The sequence below is a fragment of the Physeter macrocephalus genome, chromosome 6, assembly GCF_002837175.3.
Source record: "Physeter macrocephalus isolate SW-GA chromosome 6, ASM283717v5, whole genome shotgun sequence".
Lineage (NCBI taxonomy): Eukaryota > Metazoa > Chordata > Mammalia > Artiodactyla > Physeteridae > Physeter > Physeter macrocephalus.
The window spans coordinates 23850997-23873070 of record NC_041219.1 but is presented as its reverse complement, the minus strand read 5'-3'; the positions used below and the strand labels follow the sequence as shown (position 1 = coordinate 23873070).

General features: G+C 35.1%; 1 protein-coding gene across 6 annotated transcripts in view; it reads left to right on the top strand.

Moving 5' to 3' along the window:
- ATP2B1 (ATPase plasma membrane Ca2+ transporting 1) overlaps nt 1-19945 on the top strand; it is a 140495-nt gene extending 120550 nt beyond the window's left edge. For 3 of the 6 annotated variants that reach the window (XM_028490428.2, XM_028490427.2, XM_028490429.2), the window contains exons 16-22: nt 805-996; nt 1227-1440; nt 1906-2117; nt 3491-3598; nt 5403-5585; nt 5971-6057; nt 15583-19944. In XM_028490428.2, coding sequence (XP_028346229.1) covers nt 805-996; nt 1227-1440; nt 1906-2117; nt 3491-3598; nt 5403-5585; nt 5971-6057; nt 15583-15894 — 1308 coding nt within the window. In that variant the 3' untranslated portion in view covers nt 15895-19944. Of the gene's footprint in view, nt 1-804; nt 997-1226; nt 1441-1905; nt 2118-3490; nt 3599-5402; nt 5586-5970; nt 6058-15582 lie in introns of all 6 variants that reach the window. The other 3 variants (XM_055085243.1, XM_007119238.4, XM_055085244.1) reach the window with 3 other exon arrangements.
- The last annotated feature ends 2129 nt before the right edge of the window (nt 19946-22074 follow it).

The following is a 22074-nucleotide window of genomic DNA, read 5'->3' as shown; positions in this document are numbered from 1 at the left end:
GATAGCTAGTGGGAAGCAGCCGCATAGCACAGGGAGATCAGCTCGGTGCATTGTGACCACCTAGAGGGGTGGGATAGGGAGGGTGGGAGGGAGGGAGACGTAAGAGGGAAGAGATATGGGAACATATGTATACGTATAACTGATTCACTTTGTTGTAAAACAGAAACTAACCCACCATTGTGAAGCAATTATACTCCAATAAAGATGTTTAAAAAAAAAAGAATCCTCCTGTTCTTATTCACGCCTTCACCCCTACCTCCAGTGCTGCCTGGTGCTGCCGAGTCCTGAGCCTTACATAGGAGAGAGAGTCCTGTAGTGCAGAAAGGCTGCTACTCTGCTCTCCTACTGTTGATTTAGGATTCAGCTTTCTGGGGTCTGCTGAGTTTCTTCCTACTTGGTTATCTGCTTTCCAGCCTCTTAAGATGTTTTTGCAATGTCTCTTTTCCCACTAACTTTTTGTCTTTGTGAGTTTTTATTTTTTAATTAAAATAAAAAAATCTTTTAGTGTGACTTTTGGGAGGAACTTGGGTCGTGCCTGTGTCCATTCCTCTTTTTGTTTTTTTAAACTCAATTTGAACATTATTGTCAATGCCTCGCTCATTATGTTCAATTTCTGCTGAGATAGAATGTCTGAGAGATAGTACAATATCTTAGACTATATTACCCCCTTTTACGGTAAATTTAAGTCAATAATTATTAAGTATAATGGTAAATTTTTGTTTATAAAATATATACTATCCTTTCAAATATTTAAAGGTTATATTTTAAACATTCAGTCTAATTCACAGAAATTTTCTTTAATAGGGTATCGCTGGAACTGACGTAGCTAAAGAAGCCTCTGATATTATTCTCACAGACGACAACTTTACAAGCATTGTTAAAGCAGTTATGTGGGGACGAAATGTCTATGATAGCATCTCAAAATTCCTTCAGTTCCAGCTTACTGTTAATGTAGTAGCAGTGATTGTTGCTTTCACGGGCGCCTGTATTACTCAAGTAGGTTGACAATTTATTCATTAAAACTTGTTTATTTTGGAGCAAAGATGTGTATAACCTGCCTTTTTAAAGTACTTAAATATTTAAATAAGTTGAAGCTTAGTACTTTAGGTTAATTAATATAAAAATGTAATCCTGTTCTGTTAAGTTTTTAAATAGAAACGGCTTCCTGAGAATTGCGGAGTCCCTGAATAGTTGTAAACGTCTATTAAGAAACCTGTCTTTTCTAGGATTCACCGCTTAAGGCTGTGCAGATGCTGTGGGTAAATCTCATAATGGATACGCTCGCTTCCCTGGCTCTGGCAACTGAACCCCCCACTGAGTCTCTCCTGCTTCGTAAACCTTATGGTAGAAATAAGCCTCTCATCTCACGCACAATGATGAAGAATATTTTGGGTCATGCATTCTATCAGCTTGTAGTAGTCTTTACACTCTTGTTTGCTGGTAAGAATTTAATGCTTGATAACGTTCAGTTGTTTCTGTTCCAAGCTAATATCCCAGATGGTTTTAATGTTACAAATTTTTCAAGAACATAAGTTGTTTTCTTTCTGACTCCCCATTTATCTTTAATTTCTTCTGTTTATCAGTGGATCCTTAGTACATTTTGAGAGGCAGTGTGATAGATTGGGGCAGTAGGGGGAGTAAAAAGAGTCCTAATTTCTTGTCCTTGGCTTTACCACTAACTTAGATATGTGATCCTGAACATGTCACCATAGTTTTGGGGGCTTCCGTTTCCTCATGTATAAAATAAAAGCAGGTTGTACTAGAGGATCCCAGGTCCCTTCCAGCTCTTTCTGTGCTGCCGTTTGAGAGCAAAGAAAGGTCTGACTAGGTTTTATTGCATACTTCCTTGAAATGTTAAATTATTTTGTATGATAATTACAAAATGGTAATTTTTCATTCTTTCAGGAGAAAAGTTTTTTGATATTGATAGTGGAAGAAATGCTCCTTTGCATGCTCCTCCATCGGAACATTATACTATTGTTTTTAATACCTTTGTACTGATGCAACTTTTCAACGAAATAAATGCTCGGAAAATTCATGGTGAAAGAAATGTGTTTGAAGGAATCTTTAATAATGCCATCTTCTGCACGATTGTTTTAGGCACATTTGTGGTACAGGTGGGTAATTGTAAAAGATAGTTTCAAATATGATTATTATGTGGCGATCTTAGGTGAACAGGTGGCTTGTTCCAGAAATTACTTGACTGCAATGTGTGGGCCTTCTGGGTATTGCCTTGATGACATCAAAAGAATTCGAGTGAAAATTTGCCCCATCCTGAAATTCTACATGTGAATGAGTACATTAAACTAATACTACTTTAATTGCACTGCTGGTTCTGTGGCTGTGATACTTCACACTCACTGTGATTCTGATTATTCTACATTGTTATTATGAAAACTGTTGTAATTTTTATATTATTTAAGGCCAGTCTTATAGTCAACTGCTTTTTAGTCCAGCTAGAGTGATCCCTTAATTGCTTCTAGCAATTAATAGTAGTTGTATTTGTACAGTTGAGTTCATTATTAAAAAATAAAAGGTTTTGAAATGAATATTTTAAAATCCATGTGATTCTGAGTGGCCTCTTCCAGCCTTGGTATGTGCCAGTTTTCCATTTTGTGATGTCAAAACAAGGTAGAAGAGGAGTGGGAGAATGGGGTGTGAGAAGTGGGGTTGAGATGAAATAGAAAGGACCGAATTTTCCCATTTTTATAAAGGTCATTCTAAGGACAAAACTAAGCATCACTTTACATATGGTAAATTTTATATAATTATATACTATACCTATGTTTTTACATCATCTTGTATTCTGTGGTATTCCTCTGTGTAAATGGTTGTTAATAGCAGAATCTGGAATCAAAGCAGGTAAGTGAATGGTGCATGTTCACACCAGGAAGTCAGTAAACACAGTAAGATTTAAACTTAAAAGGTGAGCTTTTCAACAATAGAATCAAACAGGATGGTGCTAGTTTCAAAATGGAAGATCTAAGAATTTTGAAGTTTATTCAGTCTATACCTTGTGTACTGTGGATACCAAAACCAAAACCCTAGACTTAATAATTTCTGTGCAAACTGTTTCTGTTTTAGCTTTCAACTTCTATAAACTCTAGGGGAAGTGTTGCTTACTTGTTGTGTAGTTTCTGGAAGTATTTTATAAAAAAATCATTGTTCATGACACGCTAAAATTTTAGTTTTTACTTATTATTAAAGTTAGGTTTATTTTATCTGTTTTTAGTATATGGGGATTGCAAAAATGTAACTGCCTGTCTCTCTGTCAAGCAAGTCTGATAAAACTTAGTTCCTCGCATAGGTTGATATACCCAAAACAGTTGATGTAGGGTGTCATTCTTCAGTGCCTTCGTGCTACTCAAAGTGTGGTCTGGGGACCAGCTACTGGTCTGTTCATTACAAGTCCACGATGAGATAAGGAGCATGGGCCAGAGTATAAGTCAACAACTTCACTAAATAAATTTATTCTTGATTATTCCTCTAGATAATAATTGTGCAGTTTGGTGGAAAACCTTTCAGTTGTTCAGAACTTTCAATAGAACAGTGGCTATGGTCAATATTCCTAGGAATGGGAACGTTACTCTGGGGCCAGGTAAAAAAAATCTCATCATTTTTTGTTCAAACCTACAGTGATTTTAAAAAAAAAATTTCTAGTATGTATATTCTTTAATCAGTTCTATAACGTGATTCTAAGTAGTTTTCATTCTGTTTTTTAGAACAAGTTTTACAACTGTTATTAAGTTGATGCATTTATAACTGGTTAGAATGCTAATATCTGTATCTTTTGCTCTATGACCTACTTTTGCATTTTCAGATTTAATATTTTAATTAAAATATTATATACTTTAGGCTTTTTATCATTTTGTTATGTAATTTAATAAAAATGTAGCATTGGAAAAATCTTGAGTTTCAGTTGATGTGAAGAATGTTTCTGTAAAAATACTGGTATCTGGAAAAATAGGCCACGAAATGACATTTTAGATTATTTGGATCAAATGGCTTCAACAGTGTATGTATAAAATACAATGCCTGAAAAATTTGATATCCTTAATCTTCACTATGGATAGCTGACTTGCAGATATATGTCATTATTTTTTAAAAGATAAGTGGTAACGGTGTGTGTGCTGTTCATTTTAAATCCATTACCATCACTATAAAACTGATAGAGAATATGTACCAACATTTTCATAAATGAAAACTAGCCTATGTTATGGTGTGTAACTGGTGTGAGCTAATTTACTATCATTTTGCAAGTCAGTCAGAGTGAATATTCAGATTGTACTTAACCTTAACTCAGTCTTTATGTGCCTTTTATCTCACCTTTTTCTTAATTTGTTTCTAGGTTCTGAGGTTTCTCTTCTTACTCATTATAAAGACCTCTTTCATTGAGATCTTTTAAGCAGGATCCATACTGGGCCCACATTTTTTTTTTTTATTACCGTTCTAGTTACTTTTTAATGTTCCCTCGCAGGCAAAACCAAACCCTACAACCTCCCCCCAAATCTGGCTAATTTCAGGAAGAGGAAATTCAGTACAGTGTACATGCCTAACAGGCATCAGTTACTGTCCTTGGTTGACGTCGTCTATTGATTTTAAGTGTGCAGTGGTAGAAAGCATTGATTTTGTTGGTCAGGAAACCTAGGGTCTTGGTCACTCCATTAACAAGTCACTTCCAGTGTCTCTGAACCTGTTTCATCTCTAAAATGAGGTGGTTGGACTAGAAGTTCTCTGAGCAGTTCTGATTCTGACTGCATGCCTATTTCTCCCAGCTTCCTTAAGGAATGGCTGTGAACACCTATAAGTTAATACATATTGGTATTTTGGTATTTTTTGTGTCTTCTCGGGCATCTGTTCCTGTTTGGTGTCATTCTCAATCAGTATTAATCCATTTAAATAGTTGTACTTAATGAAAATAAATACATTCAATAAACAAAAGCTATTTTCAGCTCAGCCTTGAAGATTTTCTGAATTTTGGTATGTTTTTTTCTCATTGAATTCTTAAAACACTAATGAAATGTAAACTTCTTTTGCATCATATAAGATCACCTATTTTATTTGAAATATCATTAATATGAGTTTAAGGAAGTATGTATATATCAAATCATGGTTGTATAATTTACTGTCTTGAATGTCCTAAATAAAATATGAAAATGTAATCAGGTTATTTCCATTCAGGAAAACTTTTTAGCCTTCAAACTTAAATCTTTTGTGTAGCTAAGAGAAGAATATTTTTTTGTTCTGAGAAAGAAAGCCTCTGATGGACAGGATCTCATTGCTTCATTGGTAAAGATAGTTGGCTATACTTGCAACTTTCCATACCTTTTTTGTATTAAAGTTGATCAGTTTAATTGTAGTTTGATATGATTTGTTTCTAAGTTCTTTCCCCTGTGTTGTAGCTTATTTCAACAATTCCAACTAGCCGTTTAAAATTCCTAAAAGAAGCTGGTCATGGAACACAAAAGGAAGAAATACCTGAGGAGGAGTTAGCAGAGGACGTGGAAGAGATTGATCACGCTGAGCGGGAGTTACGGCGTGGCCAGATCTTGTGGTTTAGAGGTCTGAACAGAATACAAACGCAGGTATGGGTCTGGTGGAGAGGTAGGAGAGACGATGGGAGCGGGAGCCGAGGGCTTTCGGACCTGGGGAGGAGGTTTGAATGTGCTCCTTCGCTTCCTTTCTAGCCTCCCCAACCCACAAAACTTATTCTTTTGAAAAATAGTACTGGTGCCTGGAGTGGGTGAAAGTTTTAACTGACCATGAAAGAATGTGTCTATATGCCCCTAAGCTCCTTTTTTCCTAGCTTTTTCCCCCCCTTCATCTCCAAATGCTACTCTTGCCTATTTATCTGCTCTGTAAAAAGTGCCTTTTTCTTTACTTTTTATATGTTGATAGATGGAATGGTCCTTTCTCTTGTTCTCTCTCTCTCTTGCTGAGCAAGCTGTCACAATCTCTGATTCCTTGCAGATGGATGTAGTGAATGCTTTCCAGAGTGGAAGTTCCATTCAGGGGGCTCTAAGGCGGCAACCCTCCATCGCCAGCCAGCATCATGATGTAACAAATATTTCTACCCCTACACATGTAGTGTTTTCCTCTTCTACTGCTTCTACTACTGTGGGGTGTGAGTGTGTGTTCCTAAGTGCATGAAATTAACATTTCCTACTTCACACACCTAACGTTTCTCATTTTCTCCTTAATGTTTAAATTCATTGTTCAGGCTTTTCATAAAGCTTTCTTTTCGTAAAGTGGATTGAGACCTCAAAGTGTTGTCGTTGTGGTTGTTTTATTTCTTAGAGGGTTAGATAACAGGTGGAACAATTGCAACCAAAGATCAGACATGAAATCTGTGAGCTTGTCTCTATGCTAACTCTGATAGTTAATATGGGGAATAAAATTGTAGCTTAGAATTTGTGAAACGACTATAAATTTTTGAGTATATGCCTTTAAATATGTTCCATACTGCATGATTCCCAAAAGCATGTGATTTGAAACTGATCTAACAGAACCAAGAAATTGCATTTTTAAAGCTAAAAATGAACTTAAGCATTCTGACTTGTATTTTGTTCAGTTTGTAAAAGTAAGTTAGTACTCAGAAGAAAAGTTATGAGCATATAGCCAGGTGTTTGCCTTTTTAGCTTGGACTTTGTGGCCTTGCTGTGAATTTTTAATTTATTTTGTTTTGTTTTGAGACTGCATCCCTGTGTAAGCTTCAAAGTTCTTTGGTGTTTATGTGGGTTTTTTTCATTTATATAATCAATTTAATTTAGAATTGCTTCCTAGATAAGAAAATGTTCTATTAAGTTTTCCAAAGAAGTAGGGAAAGTGCGTTTCTTTTAATTATTTTTCAGTTTTGTTTTGTTTGTTTTTTTTAAGTTTTCTCATTTCTCACACTACTGCCCACCTCCCACCTCTTGCAGCAACCAATTTGTTTTTTGTGTCTATGAGCTTGGTTTGGGTTTCTTTTTTTTTTTTTAGATTCCACATATAAGAGAGATCATACAGTATTTGTCTTTCTCTGTCTGACTTATTTCACTTAAGATAATAATGCCTTCATGGTTCATCTGTGTTTTCACAAATATCAAGATTTCCTTTTTTATGGTTAAATAATGTTCCTGTGTGTGTGTGTGTGTGTGTGTGTGTGTGTGTGTGTGTGTGTGTGTGCACCATACTGTATCCATTCATTCATCAGTGGACACTTAGGTCGTTTCTGTTTCATTCTATCAGATGTGAGGTAATATCTCATTGTGGGTTTTGATTTGCATTTCCCTGATGATTAGTGACATTGAGCATCTTTTCATGTACCTATTGGCCATTTGTAGATAGTTTTTGGAAAAATGTCTGTTTGGATCTTTTGACCATATTTTAATTGGATTGTTTGGTTTTCTTGCTATCAAGTTGTACAGGTTTTTTGTGTATTTTGGATATTGGCCCTATATCAGATATATGATTTGTTAATATTTTTCCCATTCTGTAGGTTGCCTTTTCATTTTGTTCATAGTTTTCTCTAATGTGTGGAAGCTTTTTAGTTTGATGTAATCCCACTTGTTTAATTTTGCTTTTCTTGCTTTTGGTGTCAGATTCAAAGTATCATCATCATCCTATGTCAAGGAGCTTACTTACCATCTGTGTTTTTTTTCTAGGAGTTCTATTGTTTCAGGTCTAACGTTAAAGTCTTTATAATCAGTTCTGAGTTCATTTTTGTGTGGTGTGAGATAATAGTGGTACAGTTTCATTCTTTTGCATGTGGCTGTCCAATTTTCCTAACACCATCTATTGAAGAGACGTTCCCCCATTGTATATTATTGACTCCTTTATTGTCAATTAACTGACCATATATGCATGGGTTTATTTCTAGGGTCTCTGTTCTGTTCGATTGATCTGTATGTCCATTTTTATGCAAACTCATACCAGTACCATACAGTTTTAATTACTATATCTTTGTAATATAGTTGAAATCAGGGAGCCTCCAGCTTTGTTCTTATTTCTCAAGATTGCCTTGACTATTTGGGGTCTTTTGTGGTTCCATACAAATTTTAGGATTGTTTGTTCTATTTCTGTGAAAAATGCCATTGGAATTTTGATAGGGATTTCATTGAATCTGTATTGTTTTGGGTAGTATGGGCATTTTAACAATATGAATTCTTCCAGTCTGTGAACATGGAGTATCTTTTCATTTATTTGTGTCATCTTTAGTTTCTTTCATTAATGTCTTGTAGTTTTCAATATACAGGTCTTTCACCTCCTTGGTTAAATTTATTCTTAGATATTTTATTATTTTTTTGATACAGTTGTAAATGAGATTGTTTTCTTTTTTTTAATTTATTTATTTTTGGCTGCATTGGGTCTTCGTTGCTGTGCACGGGCTTTTCTCTAGTTGCAGTGAGCGGGGGCTGCTCTTCCTTGCGGTGCACAGGCTTCTCGTTGCGGTGGCTTCTCTTGTTGTGGAGCTTGAGCTCTAGGCGTGCCGGCTTCAGTAGTTGTGGCACGTGGGCTCAGTAGTTGTGGCTCACGGGCTCTAGAGCGCAGGCTCAGTAGTTGTGGCACACGGACTTAGTTGCTCCGCAGCATGTGGGATCTTCCCAGCCCAGGGCTTGAACCTGTGTCCCCTGCACTGGCAGGCGGATTCTTAACCACTGTGCCACCAGGGAAGTCCGGGATCGTTTTCGTAATTTCCCTTTCAGATAGGTTATTAGTGTAAAGAAATATAACAGATTTTTGCATATTGATTTTGTATCTTGCAACTTTACTGAATTCATTTATTAGTTCTGACAGTTTTTTGATGGAGTGTTTAGGGTTTTCTATATATAATATCATCTGCAGACAGTGACAGGTTTATGTCTTCCTTTCCAATTTGGATGCCTTTTGTTTCTTTTTCTTGCCTAATTGCTCTAGTTAAGACTTCCAGTACTATGTTGAATAAAAGTGACAAGAGTGAACATCCTTGTCTTGTTCCTGACCTTAGAGGAAAAGCTTTCAGCTTTTCACTGTTAAGTATGATATTAGCTCTGGGTTTGTCCCTTCATTATGTTGAGGTATGTTCCCTCTATACCTGTTTTGTTAAGAGCTTTTATCATAAATGAATGTTGAATTTTGTCAAGTGCTTTTCTGCATCTGTTGAAAGATGATCATGTGATTTATACTGATTAATTATTACAGGTCATAATTTTCATTAATTGACTAAAATGACAGATTTTCTTTCAGGTTTTTAGTAAATGACTTTTAGTAAAAGGTTTTTAGTAAACTCTCCAGAAGTCTTATAACCTATATCGTTCTTACCCTGAATTAGTGTCTTGAGCCCATGGTGGATTCTTAGTATATTAGAGGCATTAAAGATACAAACCCACCCATTCCTCATGCCTACCCTTGAAGTCAGCTAAGATACCTGATTTGGCCAGAAACCTATCTTTTCCATTTGGTCTTTAGCCAATTAAGGACTAGAGGAACCTTGGAAAGCTGGGGAGAGGATGAATTGAGGGGAGAAAACAATGCTGTTTACGCAGAGCCTATCTGTTCACTCTTTGCTTAAGTAATTTTCATTTGTTATTTTTGACAGTGTTGCAAAACAGGCAGAACAGGAACTATCCCCGTTTTATAGGTGTGAAAACTGACTTGGAGTTTAAATGACTTGTCCATGGCTAATTAGCAGAGGCAACATGATGTAGAGCAGAGAGCAGACAAGTGCTGTAAAGACAAACTGACCCTGTAACATTTAGACAGGATGTTAAATTTACATATGTGGACAGATAGGAATCTTCCTTTTAGAAGTTACTGTGGTACTACCTACCTGAATGAAATGGTGTATGCAAATTGCCTGGCCTTACTCCTGGGACGGCTGATGTCAGTTGCATGCCTCCCTCCTATGGATTTCACATTATTCCTGGCTTTCAAGGACATATTACCACTCATCCCTTCATCTCCTACTATTAGTGTTCATTTAGTTGTATTTCATAAACAGTGAAATCCACTTCCATAAACAGTGGAAGGCCTACTATATGCCAAGGCTGCTAGAACCTCCAGATCTTGTCATCTAGTAAGGGAAGCAAACAAGGAGTTGGGGATTTCTACATGGTGATTTCTACATGGTGATGTTATAACAGGGTCCTTAACCCACCCTGAGAAGTCAGGAAAAATTACTGAAAGGAAATGATTCCCAAGCTGACCTGACAGAATTTGTCGGTTGAGGAAAGCAGACCTCAACTGACATAGTTTGATGCTAAAAGAGTAATGGAATGTAAGGAGTTGATGAGGCTATAATGGAAAGTAAGCATCTGTTTATATCCCACAAGAAGGAGCCAAACTGAGACTTAATCCCTCCCCTCAAAACTTTAAATTTGAAAAACTTCAAACTGACAGACAAGTTGAAAGATTAATACATGAATAATCTTCACCTGGATTTACCACTTCCTAATATTTTATGATGTCTGCTTTATCTATATGATATTAATATATACTTTTTTTGAGCCATTTGAAAGTAAGTAGCAGATATCATAAATGCCATCTCTAAATACTTCACTATGTGCTCTCCTATATAATCATACTATATAATCACATCCAAGAAATCTATCTTTGATACCATTTTATTTAATATATTGTCCATATTCAGATTTCTCCAGTTGCCCCCAGAATGTCCTTTATAGCTTTTTTGATCCAGGATCGAAGGAAAGACATTCAATAACGTGTGTTATGACTCTTCAGTCTCCATTAACCAGGATCCATTTTCTCTACCTTTATTTTTCGTAACATTGACTTTTAAAAAAAATCTAGGCAAATTGTCTTATAAAGTGTCCTGCATTCTGGATTTGGTTGTTTCCTCTTGATTAGCTTTATGTTAAACTTTTTTTGACAAGTTTATCCCCTAGGTGGTATATATTCTGTTTATTTTTACTTCAGAAAATTTTAAGTAATTGACTTCTTTCCTGACTTGGAGTGGTATCACATGACCTTAGGTGTATCATATTTATTGTATTTCTCTGTATAATTGTATTCCAGGCTTTATATTAAATATCAAATCAAGCACAAACTCTGAAGACATAGCCACCCACACATGCTTCAGGTGATGTGCTCTGTGCTCTTTTCTGATGCACAACTATATATGAAACCTGTGAGTTGCTGGGCACATGTAGTGAGGGTAATGGTGTTAATACATTTAATGAAAGGTGTAAATTCCTCACTGGTTTCCTGCCCTAATATAGAATAATCTTAGAAATAATCTGTGTTTGTCAAACTTCTTTGACTCTTTTTTTTTAACCATTTTTTTTTTTTACTGAAGTATAGTTAATTTACAATGTTGTGTTAACTTCAAGTGTACAGCAAAGTGCTTCAGTTATACAGTTATACATGTATTCTTTTTCAGATTCTTTTCCATTATAGGTTATTATAAGATACTGAATAGAGTTCCCTGTGCTATACAGTAGGTCCTCATGGTTTTCTATTTTATATATAGCCGTGTGTATATGTTAATCCCAAACTCCTAATTTATCCCTCCCCCCTCCCCCACTATCCTCTTTGGTAACCATCTGGAGTCTTTGCTGTGCTAAATGAAGAAATTATAATCCATTTCAACTTTGTCATATACTAGGCTTGTACCATCTCTGGAGAGGGCATCTTTTTTTCCTCACTTCTTAGTTAGATCTTTTAAATATCTGAAGAGGAAACTTTCTATAGTTTTTCTTTATAAAGTGTATCCTTCTAATATCGGTCTTCACGGTTAGTAAATTCTTTTGCTAAATCAATAGTTATGCCTTCCTGGAAAGGAGAAATTGAGAGAAAATTTGGACTTCCAGATAAATGATTGGCAAACCATAGCCTATGGGCCATATCTGGCCTGTTGCCTGTTTTTAATTGGAACATAGCCATGCTCATTCATTTAATTACTGTCCGGTAGTTTTACACTACAAAGGCAGAGTTGAGTAGCTGCATCAGGGACCATATGGCTCACTAAACCTAAAATATTTGCTATCTGGCCCTTTGCAGAAAATGTTTTCCAACCCCTATTCCAGGTAATTAAAACATTACATATTACACAGGTGAGTCTCACTTTGAGAAATTTTGATATGCAAGTACACAGCTTTGAAAAGCAACCTCGAATTTTATTCCCTGTTGCAAAGTATCTTTTACTTTACCATTGAAATTCTTTATGGTGCACATAATAAAGGTAGTGATGAATACAGATTTCAGAAATGGGCAGTCTGTTGTAGAAGGTAAGATATATCAGCTACTGATTAAGTAGCCTCATAGTTTAGAGCCATCTCCTTACATACAGTGTTTTGGGCAGTAATATTTCCTACTATCAAAAGTTAGGATTATATTTAAGAAAATGGGTGGTTTAGCAGGGTACATGATCTTAATTTGATTTGTTACTTAAAGTTTAATGTAATGCTTACATATTCAGTTTCTTAAAATTACTTTATGATCATAATAATCATTTCAGTTTTTTGTTTGCCAGATGTGCCTCATTCATGCCTCTGATTTTTTTTTCCTCAATAATTTACTGTTTAAAAAATTTTCTTGGGCTTCCCTGGTGGCGCAGTGGTTGCGCGTCCGCCTGCCGATGCAGGGGAACCGGGTTCGCGCCCCGGTCTGGGAGGATCCCACATGCCGCGGAGCGGCTGGGCCCGTGAGCCATGGCCGCTGAGCCTGCGCGTCCGGAGCCTGTGCTCCGCAACGGGAGAGGCCACAACAGTGAGAGGCCCGCGTACCGCAAAAAAAAAAAAAAAAAAAAAAAAAAAAAAATTTCTTGACATAGGGATTGTTGAATTTTTCTTAATTCTAATAATTTTAGGAGCTATAGTTCTGTGCATAGTAGGTCTTAATAGCTATTAAAAGAATTGAGTTAAAAGACTAGATAAACAGTAAGGGTTGGATTGTCAAGGATTGGTAATCATTTTCTGCTTAAACTGATTTCTTTGTGGTATTAAAATAGTTTTCTGTCTACCTACAGTATAATGCACACAGTTGGCACTTTTTAATTACTCAGAATTACTACAGTACTGTGAGAATTTTACCTATAGAAGGTAACAGAGATGAGGGCAAGTATAAACTAGGTCAGTGTCACGCCTTAGATCGAGAGTGCTTTCTTATTTATGAGTAGAAAGTAAAACAAATCTGGCTCAGTGGCCCCTAGTTAATCTAGATGTAATTGTGTGTGCCTGATGTGAGAACTGTTTATTGAAAATTATATTGCTTTGCAGCATTTCTAAGCTGTCCTTGTAATGTGCTGACCTAAATCTTAGGAAGTATCTTATTCCACTGAAGTTAGTTATAAAGCTGATGTCCATATGTTCTATTCTTTTATTGACTTGAAAGAACTTGGAGTTGGGAGTACAGAAAGCTTGGTTCTAAGACATTCTGGCACTAATCTGTAGTGACCCAGCAAGGCAGCCACCTGTCCTCAGTTGCTCAGTTTCATTGTTTGTAAAGTGGTTGAAATAAACTATCTCGAATATCCTTTCAAGCTTTGATGTTCTAGGATAACTTAATACATTTTGTCAGATAGGAAAAAAAAATCTTAGCAAAATTGGAAAGCTCTGGTAAAAAGGAATCTAATTTCACCTGCCACAGGTGTGAGTGTAATCGTTTATACAAATATACTCACTGCACTCACCTGCTTGTAACTCTTTACGCTGCCCCTCCTAGAGCTTTGCCGACTCCCAAATCTCTAACTTAAACCCATACCTTTCTTCTGAGCTCTGGATATTTTCACTTGGATGTTCTGCAGCTCCCCAAATTTAACATGTTTCAAAAATTGGTTTTTATTTTCCCCTTGATTCTTCACTACTCCCCTGTACCCAGACTGGTCAAAACAAAACATCTCAACTGCTTCTCTAGCTCCATTAGCAATACCAGCAACCAAGTCAAATAAGCAACAACTTTAGAGTCATCTTGAGCAGCTCTCATCACTCACCAGACTTGCTGGCTGGTCCTCCAGTTTGTATTCTCTATGCCTACTGGCCACTGACAGCAGTGAACATAGGAGTGCAGGAATCGCTCCAAGATCTTGATTTCAATCCCTTTGGATAAATTCTTAGAAGTGGGGATCTGGAATAGTCAGACTCATACAAGCAGAGTAGAATGGTGGTTACCAGGGGCTAGAGGGAGGGGGAATTGGGAGATGTTGGTCAAAGGGTACCACGTTTCAGTTATACAAGATGAATAAGTTCTGGAGATCTAACGTGTAGCATGGTGACTACAGGTAACAATACTATATTGTATACTTGAAATTTGCTAGGAGGGTACAATCCCAAGTGTCCTCAACACACAAATGATAACTGTGTGAGGTAGTGGATATGTTAATTAACTTGATTGTAATGATTATTTCATAATGTAGATGTATATCAAATAGTCTTGTATGCCTTAAATATATACAGTAAAAAGTGGGCATAAACTACATTTTCAAAAAAATAAATTCAAATATTCCTGTGAAGAAATTAATTTTTTCAATGCCATTGTCTTATGAGGTGAATTTAGTGACTTTTAGGAGATGACTTTAGTGATCTTTATTTTGGAATATCAGTATCAGTTACTTCTCTTAACATTATGAGTAAATGATGTCTTCATTGCTGAACAGGATTCATTAGAAAGCAAAAGCAAACACTATTTGAATTGATGTATACTAGATGCTCAACTATTTGGATATTGTCTTTTTTTTTTTTTTTTAACTCTTTACGACACTGGGTTAATGAGACCTAACGTCAGTATGTGCAGGAATGTATTTGAGTCGATTATTCATTAACCTCTCTTCATCCATAAAGCAGACTTCTGAGAAGGAAGGTGAATTGTTGAGCTATATGTTTAAGGGTGAAAATGCTAGAAGACTTTGTGTCTTCTCCTGGGGAAATTTTTCACAGAAGGATCCCAGAGGGCTTTTTGTTTTGTTTTGTTTTAAATCTGTTTTTTCCAATGAAGTTTAGTATGTAAATTTATTTGTTTTATTATTATAGAGAAAAACACTAACACTTGACTGACAAATGGCATATACTCAAATATTTATAGCTGTTTAATGGCATTTTATAGATATTTATTTGGGTTTTGTCTTTTTATTTTTTAATTAAGGGCATAGTGGGGTAGATGTGAGTTCATTGTGACATTCAGCTTATATTTGCTTGGCTTTTTCATAGTCGGTGACACCCTAATTCCTAGCATGATTAATAGTAACCCTCTGTGCTTGACTTTGTTTAACTTATTTGAATTGTTTTCAAAAATTATAATTTTTTTCATTTAAAAAAATTAGCTAAAGCTGTGTATGGTTAATTTTATGTTTGTTTTCTGTTTGATTTTGTTTTTTTAGGGAAAAAAATCCTATAAAATGGCTATTAAATTCTTAGCCAGTGACAATGAGATTTTCTTAGTATTACTTTGAACTCTACACCTCTTAATTCTTAGAGTATGTGGTTTTGTTGGTCTGTAGTGTCCTACTAAAATATTCATTTTTTTTTACAGTGTATTGCAAGTTCCACTGCATTACATGCAAATATGATTCACTCATACCTAGCTGTTTGTGGATTCAAACTCATAAATGAACCATATTTAAATTAAGCTAATGGCGTACTGATATCTTTCTGTGTTTTCTGATGTTTACAGATTCGAGTGGTGAATGCATTTCGTAGTTCTTTATATGAAGGGTTAGAAAAACCGGAATCAAGAAGTTCAATTCACAACTTTATGACACATCCTGAGTTTAGGATAGAAGATTCAGAGCCTCATATCCCCCTTATTGATGACACTGATGCTGAAGATGATGCTCCTACAAAACGTAACTCCAGTCCTCCACCCTCTCCCAACAAAAATAACAATGCTGTTGACAGCGGGATTTACCTTACAATAGAAATGAACAAGTCTGCTACCTCTTCATCCCCAGGAAGCCCACTACATAGTTTGGAAACATCACTCTGATTGTAAGCTGAATGTTAACACACTAGCTGCATTGTAAAGAAACAAATTGAAACTGGGTCTTTTCACATATTGTGACGGACAAGATAGTATTCTTGTCTTTGGACTTCAACAGAAGACACACTTGTACGAATGTAGATTTATTTTTTTAAAAAAAAAAAAAGCAAAGCTTTCTGCCAGACTGAGGGTGCTTTTTGGGGGGTGGGAGAAATGAACTGACAGAAACAGTAACTCAGCTTAAGTTGACCTGTGGATCATCAGTAGAACCTAAGAATGGTCCTGAACAGTGTATTAGCAAAGCTTTAGTTTATCTCAATCCTTGATGGGAGAGAGGGAGGAGTAAAGCTGGGCAAGCACGCAAAGAGCCCTGGATCATTGAATTGATGCTTTAATTTCTGCTGTTGGCTGTTAATAATTTGGATTATTTATGTTTATAAATGATACAGATCTGTTTACAAGGTTTGTAGATACTTTTTTTGTTCCTGTTCATAGATGGGAAGCTTCCTTATAACTGATGCAGAGAAAAATTAGTCCTTCAAATACTGCTGTATTTTCAGGAAAAAAAAGGGGGGGGGGTGTTTCTATTGAAACTGTACTAAATTTTTGCCTACAATTTACCTTGTTAAATATTGTAGATAAATTGCTAATACTAATAGCCAAATAGATAACACTAATGCTTTGTTTAAAAAAACAAAAAACAAAGAAAACAAAACAAAAAAACATGAGCAGTGGTATTCTAATGAAGTTATGGCATCTGTCCTAATTAGTTTCTTAAATACATTTACTACTTAATGGTTTTGAAACAACTGTTTAATTTTTAAAATTTTTGAAAACTTGCTAATAACCTTTGTTCAGAATTTAGTAGATTGTTTAATGCAGGACATCAACTACATAATGAAAGATGCTTGAAATGCTTTTGTTATTTCAGGCAAATCAAATTAAATCAAACTATCAAACTACAAGAGAACTTTAGTCCTTTTTGTTTTTGTCTAAACATGTTAGTTCAGTGATGTCTTGGTGAACTGTGAGTGAACTGTATTGATTTTTCTAATAAATCCTTAGAAACCTTCATACAGCATGAGGGCTGTTGGCATTTTGAAAAAGGTTAATAAGTAGAAGCATACATGTTTTCCTTTTGTTTTTGAAACTTGTTTGTAAACATAAATAAATATGCCCTTTTATTAAATAAATACACAGCAATGTTTTTTTAAAAAGAAATTTCAGCTTCTTTACTCAATTCTACATATGTGGTGCATCGGTCTGTTCTCTTTAACCACAATTGGAATAAATTTCAAGATGGTAACAGCCCCATGAAGTACCCCCTTTAATTCCTTGGTGGCAGTCTAACAGAACCAAATTAAGGAAATCATTGCAGTTTGACATGTTCTTCATAGAGTTTAGTTTGCCTAAAATAGTCTCACAGTTTAAAAAAAATAATGACCACCATTGTCTTTGATACATTTGTTTTCATTCTTAAGTGGCCAAATAACAAATTAGGTAAAATGAGATTATGTGAAAAGGTGGGAAAGGTCCTAAAAATATGCATATTTAGCTGTAATAATTAACCATATGCTGGAATGCCCATCTCTAAGCCAGTTGGAGTCTTGTAAGGTTTTTTTTCTTTTGTCTACCTTCTCCCCCGTTTTGCCTCTGTCTTTACCTTTTAGGAATCGGCATTGTGTTAGGGCCCAGATTGCATCAGATATACAATCCTCAGGCTGACATAAAGTTTACGAGGACTACTACAACATCTGAGAGTGCTGACCCAGCAAAGAAACATTTAGTTGATGGTGCTTGATATTTTTGGTGTGTGGGGGAGAATCTTTTTCTCCCCATCAGTTCTTTGCAGTTAGCCTCTGCAAGACTTAGAAAAACATTGGCTCTGTCAGCATTTGTAACTGTACATTATTCATCAGGTATTTATAGCAAATCATACTGTAAAAAGAGGTAGCATGATATGCTGGAAAGCATATGAGGCTAGGAGTCAGGACCTGGTTTCTAGTCTTGATTTTGCCATTAACGTGCTGCATGACCTTGGGGAAATCATTTACCCTAAATGAGAGTGGTGGACTAGACTATCTTGAAGAACCCTTTCAGCTCTAAAAATCTACCCTATCAACTGGAGAGCCTACAAGGCATAGGGAATAGAGAAAAGGGAAATGTTTTCAGTTTTCTTTTTTATTTTGGTTATGCTTAAATATGAATGTAATTACCAAAAGAGTTAGAAGTGCATGTGCTTTGGAGGATTTGTATTGAGCTTTTACAGTATTCATTTTTCAACTCAAGGCAATGGCTTTTTACACCAACTCTAATCCATAAACGGGTCTTATGACATTCATGAAGTAGTAGCAAGACATGCTTAGTGTGTATTTCTCTCTTTGAGACACTAATTTCTACCAGAAATTTCCAGAGCATTATGTAAGTGGAAAAAAATGCAAACAAGCTGTTAAAGATCTTGGATCCCATTATATAGTATGTATAGCTGAAATCAGCATCTGTAATTCAATCACGTTTTCTCTTTTATCCTCTAACCAAAAAATTGTTTAATTTTGCATCCCAAATGTTTTTAATCTTTGTATATTTTTAAAAAATCCTTTTCTCCTCATCATTGCCTTTTTTGTGGTTGTAAATAGACTTACTTGCACTTTGAAGATGAGTTACTCCTTGTCATCTTATAAATATGTGATATGGTAATTTTCATAACAGATGTCAGTTTTGAACCAAGAAATGGTGATTTGTTTATAAGCAAAAAAAAAAAAAAAAAACTGGCTTCATTTCTGTGAAATTGCTCTTTGAAAATTTCTTTTTACACGTGTAAGCCAACTGAGATACCGTGATGGTGTTGATTTCTTTCAATGATGCTTACCATCTATTTTAGCCACTGAGCCTTTTATTATTTGTCTATTTGTAAAGTTTATTTGTCTTAACTCATTTAATAAATATACTGTTTATCTGTTTCTGAATGGGGACTGAACTTTTTGAATATTTAAATTGATTTGAACATCATATTTGGGAATTATTTTTTTCTACTTGAAATTTTAAAAATCTAATTGATGAAAATTCTGTAATGTACTTGAAATGTTATGGCTGTGTTACAGTGAATCAGTGTTCTAATATGCATGATCTTGCCCCTAGAATGAAAGTGGGTATATTGTCCCTACTCTCCTATCCACTGTCTTCAATCTTTGTAGCACAAGAGATAATTTTTGCAGTCCAGGGGAGAGTAATGTTTGGGTTTTAGAAAAGATTAGTTTTTCACATTAAATGTAAGACCTTATTTTTTCATTAACTAATGCAAAGTTGTCAATAGCAATTATCTGAACGTTATGGTAACAAAATTAATCTAATTGCCCTCAGCTGGTTTTTATAATAAATTATTAACATAAGTTAGCAACTTTGTTGAAATACTGAGAAAACTTTAAATGATTATTAATACCATATTTTTCCATCAGTAAAAATTATTCAGTTAATGAGTATATACAAATACCATATTTATGACATGAGAGATGTTTTCTACTTTGTCAAGTTCGATTGTATATATGTATTATGTATTAGGATTGAATTTTGAATTAAGTCCCTTTGTAAAATTAACTGAATAAGAAAGGGAAGTTTCTGTACGTTTCTGCTTATTGACATTTTTTCTTCCCCGTGTCTTTAGAGAGCTCCTGTCATGTTACAGCTGCCTTTGTTCTTTTAACGTACTCCACTCTTAAGACTCTGACGTCCAAGCCCCGTATCAACCTGTATCTTTTTAAATTAGTGTTGCACTCATTTGTAGACCAAAAAAACCTTTTAATAGCATAATTATACCACCGAACTAAAAACAATCTTTGAAAGATCCTTGAAAAATTGTCTTTATTTTAGAATAAGCATTATAAAAATACCATAAAGAATGTTTCATGCTGTAATGGGAGTCATGGTTGTATTCCTGTACTTCTCTTATCAGTACATGTCAAAAAGGAAATGATCTTTATCCTTATAATGTAACTTCCTTTCAATAGATAGATGATTTTGTCTCTTAAACTCTCGATAGCTTATTTTTGTACTTTCTGTCTTAACTACTTCTTTAACATTTTCCCTATTTGTTAGAAAAATACTTCAGCTTGCAGATGAATATACTAAATGTAGACATGTTTAATCTCTATTCTCTGAATTCAGTGTCATTATTGAACACGATAATATTAATGGTTCCAAAGTAGGAAATTAAAGGAAGAAATATGAATATGTGTTTATATGGTATCAGTCTTTGCACAACCTTCTTAACCAGCACTGTGTCCTAGGAAAACTAGTTTCCAAATCAGTACCACCCAAATCTGGGTGGGGTGTTCAATGCGGTAAGTTCCCTAAGAATTCTCTTAATTAAATCAGAGTTACAAGGACCACTTAACTTCCGAATTACTTTTGAGATAATTAAATACAGACACTCCTTACCTATTAAAAGGAATCCTGTCATATCATAAGTTAATATCTATGGAGTACCTGATATATGCTGAGCACTTTATGTGGATTATGTAAATATTGCTAACAACCCTCTGTACTGCTGCTGCCATTTTGCATAGGGAGAGACGGAAGCTTAGAGAGTTTAAGTAACTTGCTCTTGGTCACATGGTGAGCTGGAATTTATACCAAGGCTGACCTTCTCAAGAACCCCAAGCTGGTAGCTATTGGTTTTTACTGCAGTACTAGCATCTTGTTAACCTGAGTCAGGGCCCAGTGCCTAAAACGCTTAAATTTTAAGTGTTCCTTTGTTGTTGTTGTTTTCTGACATCAAATGCGTCAGAGATGATCTTCAAGATTCTTCATAACCTTCCTGGGTTATGAAGAGACTGAGGCAAAGAATCACCGATTAAGATGTATAATCCATGCTTTCCTTATAATCAGACCTCCTCTAGCTGAAGAGTGAAAGATAAACTAAGTAGATTTTTTTTTTTTTTTTTTTGGCCGTGCCCCGCAGCATGTGAGATCTTAGTTCCCTGACGAGGGATCGAACCCGCGTCCCCTGCGGTGGATGTGCCTCGGAGTCTTAACCACTGGACCCCCAGGGAAATCCCGGAACGGTGTTTTTAATAGCATATTTTGGTTAGAAGTTTTTGTTATTCAGTACTTTTAAGATAGGTATGTTTATTCAAAGTTTCATAGTTCTGTTTTTTTTTTTTACTTGAGAAAATTAAATTTTATTGACGCCAAGGATACTTAGGCCACATCACCAAAAAAAATTTATGGTGATATCAGTAGTGCCTTTTAAATTAAATGACAAATTGGAAGTGTTTAACAACTTATGGTCCCTTTTTCTTGACATATATGATTAAGAATATATCTTTTTATCAAAATGTCAGATACCATCTGGCAGAAGTAACAATTATTCTGTTGGCTTTGTACATTAAATTAAATCACTGTACTTTAAAAAGTAAATATTTTCCTTTTTTTCTTGTGCTAGATCTATATAATATTAAAAAACTGCATAATTCAAAAACTGTAAGTGGATATAACAAAACATTTTGAATTTTGAACAGAAAACAATGTTTCTTAAATTTTTTCCAAACATTTCTTAAAAATTCAAATGGCAATAGCTCTTTTCTAATATTCATAATGGTAAAGTTAGGCTATCTGAAAACCTACTGTTACAATTTCTTGTTAGACACATAGTTAGACTTTGTATATGAAAGGAGTTATATGTATATGCATGGAGTGCTCTTTACAAAAAGGAAGGAATTTTTATAAGGTTGATGCATTTTGAACGGGTATGTATTAATGCTAATAGCCAGAGTTATTCATTCATTTGACAAACCTGTCAGGTTCAGAAGATACCAAATGAGCAGGAAAAAATTTCATAGGATTAATCTAAAAAGTCATCGCTTTATTTCCTAAATAATTTGTAATGAAAATTTATCACACTAATGAGATAATAGCATTTTTCTTGAAATTTGTGAGACTAAAGAATAGGGTGTTTCATATTTCTTGAAGAATTATTTGGTCCTCCAGCTGTATTTCCCTTGGTGAAAATTCTTAATGTTTTAATATTTAGCCTAAGGGAGTAACCCTATTGCACATTAGACTTTAATAATTTTTAAAATAAGAAAATTACAGCCATTATTTCACTACTGTTTTAATACCATTTTAAGTTGTAGTGGGTGGGAGAGACAGACCTATATGAGGTGGTAAGGGATGATGCTATGTTACATA